The following is an 8532-nucleotide window of genomic DNA, read 5'->3' on the forward strand; positions in this document are numbered from 1 at the left end:
AGTGATGTGATTCTTATCTTCTGTCTTAATATAGATGGCAAATTTCCGTAAATGTTAGGATACATAACAGGCAAAAGGTATGCAAGGTCTCAGGAGGGCTCAGGGCAGGTGGGGAGACTTGAACTTGTATGAGTATGTATCATGTAACATAGGGAGCCAGAACTATTTACCCTTCAAAGTAAGGCACTATGTAAAAATGCTCTCTCTACCCCCCTTTGTCCTTTTCTCATGGTTTGTATGACAAAAAGAGTTCCCAAAGTTTAGTTCAGGGTTTACAATTTTAATCCAGATTGCAGGAAGAGATGGGGGGAAGGAGAAAAGCTTTACCTTTGAAGCTTCTTAAGTTTTGGATATTGATTGGGCTGGTTGATTTAAAATGCATATAAAACCACATACTGCTCTCATCCTTGTGATATCTTTACACCAAGCACAGCCCTGGTACCGTGGATTGTTTCCCGGGCTGGTGTGTCAGCATTAGCTGATCAAGGCCTGGGTCTGATGGCTCTGCAAGGGGACCTGGGGGAATGTGCATCACTGGGCTCTTTGTTCTCAGGGGGTGGGGAGGGAGGCACAACCTCTGAAGTTTTCCCCCTTCGAAAGCCAGATGTTTGAACTATAAAATGTTGCAGATGCCAGGACATCTGGCAGAGGCCCTGCGACTACATGTGGCCAGCCCCCTGGCTGCCTGCCACTATTACTGTGGTGGGACTGTGTGGATAGGGCTCCTGCAGGAAGTAGTTCAACTGTACATTGGTGTACCCTGGAGTTAATGTCATATCAAGGGCACATAGTCCTCTTTTTGCCCTAGAAATCTATACAGAGCTACTCTTTTCATCAGTTCTCTTAGGCTACTACCCCGCTTAAGTTGCATCACCACTGCCTTGGATGCTTTTTAATCATTAGCGCTCTTGCCTCAAAGAACCTATGGCTAGATCTCGGAGGTGGTGGCTGTGGAAGAAGTTGTGATAGATTTCTTGTCCTTAGTTGTGAATCCCCTTTTTTAGCATTGTCTTCAAATTCAAGTCCCCTTTTGCTTATACAATCACAATGAAGAAGACAACTGGAATTAACTTTACTGTCAATGCATGAATCAGGAAGTTCATAGCTTGGATTTTGGTTTTTAAGATAGGACTCATTTGTAGCTTTGCTGTTGTGAGTAACATCCTTTCATATTGTATTAGGTTAAAATTGCTCTACAAATCATTGGTGCAAATGTGGATCTTGTCCAATTCCATTTTTAGTAACTTCTCAGATGACAGTTTTACTTGAAACCCTTGGTTCTAGCCCCTAAGCAAAAGTAAAAGTGTGGTGGTTTGGGTTCAAAATTTATTAAAGATAGTAGTGTTAATAATAATAATAATAATGGCCAGTCTTCGCGAGCGAAGATTTGGGAAAGGTCATTAACCCTTCGAGCCTGCGCAGTGGATTTTTTAGGTGAGACACAGCGTGCGCTGAACTGAGCCCACCCTTTAATCCTGAGGTTCATCTGCCAGGGCCGAGCAAGCTTGGACAGTGGCAGTGAGGTCCCCAGGACGTAGGTTTGTTTAGAGTGACCTTCTCTTAGATGGATTGCCACACAGGGCTGACGAGCTCCATCTGCCCGGGGGGCTGGGAATCGAACCCGGGTCGCAGCGGTGAGAGTCCTGCACCCTAACCACTAGACCACCAGGGGCCCCCTAAAGATAGCAGTGTTAAGTTATTAATAAAAACTCAAGTTCTTCAAAATCAGCCTGTGGCATGTTTTCCTCTAAAAATAAGTCCTTTGAGTGTCTCTTACAGACACTGATTTGCAATAGCTGTATCAATGAAAAAAGAGAAGGCCCTTCTTGCAGAGGTGTTGATGCTAATTATTTTCTGACTAGTAAATCCAGATAATTATTTATAGATTGAACTGAAATGCTGAATTCTCATTGGGTTACAATGGTTCTCTTTGCCCACAAATGGCTAGATGATCAGTTATGAATGGAGCATGTGGCTAGCTGGACTTTTATTATTAATGAGACATGCTAGCCAGAAAAAGACTTCTTTAGCATTTGGATTGCACTGTGGGATGATGTTGCATAACGCAATACAGGTCAGGAGTTAAATTTTTTTAAAAACCTGTTTTATTTTTTCTGAACTACATGGCAGATGGTATGTGCCGTTCGTTCACTGAAGAACAAAACAGGGAGACTGCTGTGACCTTTGCATTGGAAAGTGTCTTGTGTTTGCAGTTTGGTCTGTGTTCCCACCTCCTCCCTCACCACCCTCTCCATATTAAAATGGGTATGGAAGTAGTCATGAAAACAAAAGAAAGAAAGTTGTGGGTGGCTATACAATTGCTTTGGAAATGTTTTTAATGTCTCAGGTGGCAGAGTCTTGCTTTATGCTTGTGATCACATCGATGTTTTCTTTTAAGGGGTAAAACAACAGTGAAGTAAAATTTCACTATGGTGAACTTTTTCTGTCAATCTTTGGCTTGCATTCCAACATGCAGCCCTTGGTGAGGCACAAAGCTGTTAACATCGGTATTTCTGTACTCACTCTTTTATTGTCTTTCAGGAACATTTGGAAAGCCTTTATGGAGGCCTCAGCTGGACACTTTTTCAAGTTGTAGGCAGCCAGCAAATTGCCAACCGAAAACCTCCCGTAATAATCATCATGCCTCACTGGACTTTGATGCAGAGGCAGATGAAGAGGGAAAGGAAAGGACAGATTCTAGAGGAGAAAATAGCTTTTATACTTGCAAACAGTCATTTGAAAACTTTAGGACTTCTACTTTCCAATCCTGTGATTTGGATACATAGCTCTTTTTGGACTTGCTATTGATTTCTGGAACCAAAGAAATACTTTGACATACTACTACCTCAGTATGAAACTTTATTTAAAAAGAGACTAAGGAAAAGAAGAAGGAAAGAAAGAAACCACATGATGCTATGAATTCTGAAGAAAAAAATGTATTTTTATTCCAATAAAGCATAATTGTCAAAGTGCTCTTCGTTTGTTGTACTGAAAAAACATTCCTTATAAAAATACTATATTTGTAATTATTTTATAGCTTTTTTTAATGCAAATATATTTTGTAAATTAATGGTGTAAATAATACAGCACATGTATTTCTATGTCAGACTTCATTTTATTGAAATGAGCAGTAAGCATTCTAATTTTTTACTGTTACTTGTACCTTTTTACAAATGGAAACTCCATGCTGTTTGCAGGTATCATGCATCTTATTTGCACATTACTTTTAATAAAATCTGCTGCTGTGTGGTCTCTGACCCACATTAGTTTATGAAGAATGAACAGTGTGAATTACGTTTCTAGACAGTGTTTTCTGATGCATGTTTGCACCTTTGTTTGACCTAAACTTGTACCTTTAGATTTACTGTGTAAAATATGTTCATCTTCAAAGAGTTGGTGTGGTCCTGCCATGGCTGCTGGAAAAGTGGCTTGAAGCTATTTCAACCAAAATAAGTATGCAAGTCTTTTCCACTTAGCGAATTTCCACTGTGCACACACGCTCCCAATTTTCATGCACACAAGGCTGTAGTACTGCCAGTTTTTCCATGCCTGTGTTGTAGTGTGCCTGCATTTGTTGGAGGATATACACAGTAGAGGCACAAATTCATATCAAGCTATTCAGTAGAAGAAGAAAAAAGGCATTGTATATCTGCCTGGTAACACTGCTCTTTTCTGAGCGGGTTAGTGTTCAGTGTTTGCCAAATATGCAGTGCATGCCTGAGTCTTTGCTTTCCCATACCCTTTCTCCCTCCTTTTTTGCTTCTACGACCACTCCATGCCCAACATGAGAAGGTAATCCAAGTACAAGATAATGTTTACTTTGGTTTAATTTGTGCTTCTGTTCCTTACTTGGCTGCCTTTCTCTGGTTATAAATGAGATCTGTGCTTTATTTAATTGCTCAGTCAAGTTGAACAATTGTGAATTCTTGGTGGATTATATTTGCAGTAATGAACACAATATCTTCAACTCTAAGAAGTTGGAGAAAGAGGATTGCTTATTATAACATAGTAATTAAAACTAAGTGAAAACACTCTATTTTGGTTTTCTGTGTACGGATACCTACTATTTTAAAAATCTGTGAATCTTGTTGTCATCACTCAATTAGAACAGTGAGATTCTAAAGTGGTTACTATAGGAGACTGGCTTTTTAAATCTGCCTGCTTTGAAGGTGCAAACTTACATGGTTGCCAGATATCTTCTTTTAAACTAAATTAAATGCAGCTGTTAAAGTAGGCCATCACAGGCATCATGGCTAAAGCTCGAGCAAAGATTTCATTGCCTGGTGTAGCTGAGTTAAGGGCTTTTAGTTGTAGCCAGAAACCTGGTACCCAGATTGCAATGCAATTTCCCTTTACTTTAGGCACCAGTATTAGAGACAGGAAGTTAATCCATCCTTGGTCGCTGGTGGTCTAAGTGTACAGAATGGATTTTGCGTGCTTTAGTTGATCATATTGCCAGATTTTTTGACTTATTGTTAATTTGTCTTCATTGCTGCCAGATGTGCTGATGTGCTGACAGACACTGATATGGGTGTTTGATTATAATTAAGTACATTTGAAAGAGATTAATTTTTCATGAGTTAAACAAAAGCTATAAGTCAATAAGGCAAGAAATCTTAAATTTTATTCACTCGATAGCTCTCGTTTTGCTCCCCCTCAACCCCCTCCCCACTGACCCCTTCTTTAGGGAGAGAAGAGCTGGGGGCTGTAATAAGCTCGTGTTTGTAACCAAACATTGCCTTTTTGACATATTAAAAAGCAACAAAGTTATAAACAGTAAGTACATTTTTCATTCCAGAGTTAATGTTTATCCTTAATAACTCCATCATAAAAACAAGCCTTAAATTTATTTTCTGTAGTGGGGGAGGGTTGAGAAAAATGGCAATGCCATTTATTACTTTTTCATCTTCCTTGAAAAGATCCTAATCTTCCAAAGGCTTGGATCTCTGTACCTAAATAAATGTTCAGGGTCAATGAATTTTAAAGGCTTTCTATCAAATTTCATTTAGCAACCTAAACATACAAATGACTTAAACTTTTATTTGATGCCTTAAGTACCCATAAATGGAAGTGAAAGCTCCAAAGTCCTCTTTTCTGTCAGCCAGTTTTTGTGTTTAATTAATGGATTGTGCTTAAATAGAGTGGTAATCTGTAAATGTCTAAATAGTTGCAATATCTTAATAGTTCTTTTAAGGCCACTGATGTAACCAAACATCTGTTTTAAAGGCTTGCAAGTTCACTTGCCTTCGTTCTCTTCCCCCCCCCCTTTCTTTTTCCCCTCTGAAGATTCAGATGTTCGGGAGTTGGATGTTTACACAGCTGAAAGCTAAATTTTAAGTTGATGTGATGGGAAAATAAGTTGCAGCCAGCAGTAAGAAAATCTTATACTGCATCTCAGAGTCTTAGAATGAGAAACAAGTGTTGCTGAATGACAGACATTTTGCAGTTTCATGACCAGCAGCAATTGAAATCTTGTCGTGGACTCAAAACTTGTAGAATGTTCTTTAAAGGCAGTATGCTCTTAATGCTTTACACAACAGAATGTTTCGCTTGTTGAACTCATGCAAGCAACTGCTGAGATATAGTTTCTGCAAGCCCTGAATAATAATTTTAAAAATTTTAGATAAATATAGTTTCTCATTTACCAGAATCTCTCTGGAGCAAGCATTTCAAAACAGTAACCTAAATGGTGTGCATAACACTGTGGATACCTGCATACTGGAGGCTGTTACTATTTCAAAGACAAAACCTTACAGAGTGCTACAGTATTTCAGCACCAAATGCTTTAATTTAGAGTTCTTTACTTCAGTGTAAATGGATCGTGACAAATGGCAAAGAGCTAGGCCCAAAGTTTCTGCCAGAGAATATTGCCACTTCTCCAACCGAGGACTCATTAGTGTCACCAAACATTTCAGTTTCAGGGATCTCTTGAACACTTAAGCCTTATTCCTTGAGCTGCTTCAAAGAAGCTTAAAACTAAGAGGTAGATTTGCGTTGCAAAAATTTGTGTTCTGCCAGCCTTACAGACCAGGACCGTAATTGAGGATTGTGTTGCTTTTTGAATATAAATATAAGTAGAAATTGTACTAGCTACTTGTAAGACTTCTTGTTGCAGATGTGATACATCTCAGAGAATTACACTTACAGATTTTTGCCTTTTTTTCTCACTTTGTGTATTGCTTTGTCATAGAGAATGTGACTGACTACTTGGATGTCAGTTTACCAGCCTTATGTAATTATTTTATTAAGAAAATAAGGGGAGAAAAGAGCCTCAACCTGTTTAGTGAAGGGAAGAAGCCAATGTATAACAAGATGCAGTTCTTGTATGTAACCATTTTACTCCAATTAAGAACTTACTAGATACCTTACTTTATTATATTTCAGGGAAGTGTTACTTACAACAGTGAATAAAAGCAATAGTATATTTGCTCACTAATGTGTGGCAAAAGGTGCTTCTCATGGTTTTTGTGCTAAAGTATTTAGGGGTCAGTAGTTCCACTGAAATAACATATGTGCACACCCTATCACTTACCAAAAGGCACATGTGGTCTCTCCTGTTTCCCAGGCTGCTCTTTTTCTCAGCTCAGTACTGCTCCCATGTCCTCAGGGGACCTTCTTTGATAACCTACACTATTCTGCTTCCAGTTTCTCTGCTTGTCCTATCACTGTGGTGTCAGGCTAGGACAAATGGATTCGGTTTACAGAGTATAGTGCAGTTGCAGGCAGTAAGGAGAGGCTGGATACTAGAAGGGGAATTGTGGGAAGACAGGCTAGCCACAGCATTAGGAAGATTTTGGTACAAATGTGCAGTAAATTCGTAATTGAGGAGGCAGAAATAAAATATTTACAATCAAATACATGCATTCTTGTCCTCTTTACAATGCTTTTTGTATATTTAATTCCATTCATCCTCTGCTTTAAAATGCCAAAAGCAGCTGTGCACCAAAGAGCACATCATCTGGAGAGTTACGCCTTACTGCATCTAAAATGTCCTTTTCTGTAGGCAAGAAGCAAGATCCCTTTGTTATTCTGTGTTTGTGTTCAAGTCTAAATATTGCTGGTGCAGTGCATAGTTTCCCAGAGTCATGGGGTCCACTGTGTCAGAATGCGTGTGATCAATGTGACTCAAGAATGCCATGGGACAGCAGGACCTGGGAGTGAAGTTGGTAGCATTTAACTTTACTGCTTGTAAAACAAATTTAGGCTTTGTGACTTGAGCTCAGAATTTTATTTCCCACACAACAGAGACCAGAAGCATAAATTACTCTAGATTAAGCTGATAGCACTTCCTCAGCCCTCAACAAGAGCTTTTGTATTATTCCTGTTCAGTTTGGCTGTTGACTGTGGGCTGTTCGCCAGCAAGTGTAGTGCAGGAGTTTGCAATCTGAGCACCTCTATATACTATGTTCTGAAATGAATGGTGACTAATTTTAAGCCCTGTGAATTTTGAATATGCCATTGGAAATGGTATAATACCCTCTCATTTGCCATAGCAATGTGCAGCCTGCTTATTTTCAGGACTTCCTTTGTAGATGTGCATGGAGAAGCTATGATTTATGATTTGGGTCTGCTGCTGGATTATCAAAATCCAGGTATTGATTATAGAGCCGTTTGAAATAACTTCTTGATCAGTGAGTCTTCAACTTCTTTTATGGCTAAATGATGAAAAACCACATCCATTCCTATCCAGTTAAAGAAACTGCCTTTGACACTCTTCCTGATGTTCAGCCTACTTATTTTAGAAATAACTGAACAAAAGACTGTAATGGAGTAATTGACATTGATGTCCTTGGGTTTTGTTTATGCTTCCATTTTGCTTTGCTATAACATGGAGAATTCAGGGCTCCAGCCTCTGTTCAAATGGTGAGGTTTCATACTGAGTTTCGTAGATGTGCCAGCACTGGACAGCCCTATCTAATTCTGTCCTGCTGCTAACGTGCTGGCACACCATGATAGGGAAGTAGGCAAAGCTACTGTAAGGCAGAACTACAGAGATACTGTAAAGTGAATGCAGGGGAGGAAGGCTGGGGTTCCTGTAATATCTTAGGGGGGGTTTGAATAATCCCCTTGTTCCAAGGGAATAACTTGTGCAGGTTTTAACATTTACTCCTCATAACACAGCTCAATACGCTTATCAAGGAGTTAGAGCTGCCACACTATTAGCCCTTGAATGAGGCAGCTGTGCATTTTCTGCAGGACACAGAGTATGTTGGGGGTTTGGAATTGCTTTTCAATCTCATTGTGATTCTAGACTCTTAGAAGTAACCAGAAAGACTTAGTCCTTCATTTGGCATCTGGAGGTCCCTCATGACCTGCATTACAGCATATAGAAAAATTTTGCAGACTATTGACTAACCGGAGAGCTCACATAAAAAAATATTCGATCCACTGATACCACATAATAATTGTTAACACTTCTCCAAATGAGGCTTTTGTTCTGTGGATTTTTAATAGCTGTGACTGACTAGCACAGCAATGAAGAAGCTACTGTTTGAGTAAGTGGTAGAAGACATATATAATCAAGCCAGCTCT

General features: G+C 39.3%; 1 protein-coding gene across 4 annotated transcripts in view; it reads left to right on the forward strand.

The window, feature by feature from the left end:
• LRIG3 (leucine rich repeats and immunoglobulin like domains 3) overlaps positions 1-6720 on the forward strand; it is a 42245-nt gene extending 35525 nt beyond the window's left edge. For all 4 annotated transcript variants that reach the window (XM_017829194.1, XM_017829190.1, XM_017829191.1 and 1 more), the window contains one exon: positions 2542-6720. In XM_017829194.1, coding sequence (XP_017684683.1) covers positions 2542-2786 — 245 coding nt within the window. In that variant the 3' untranslated portion in view covers positions 2787-6720. The remainder of the gene's footprint in view (positions 1-2541) is intronic.
• The last annotated feature ends 1812 nt before the right edge of the window (positions 6721-8532 follow it).

The sequence above is a fragment of the Lepidothrix coronata genome, unplaced genomic scaffold (genome assembly GCF_001604755.1).
Source record: "Lepidothrix coronata isolate B3197 unplaced genomic scaffold, Lepidothrix_coronata-1.0 Scaffold159, whole genome shotgun sequence".
NCBI classification, from domain to species: Eukaryota; Metazoa; Chordata; class Aves; order Passeriformes; family Pipridae; genus Lepidothrix; species Lepidothrix coronata.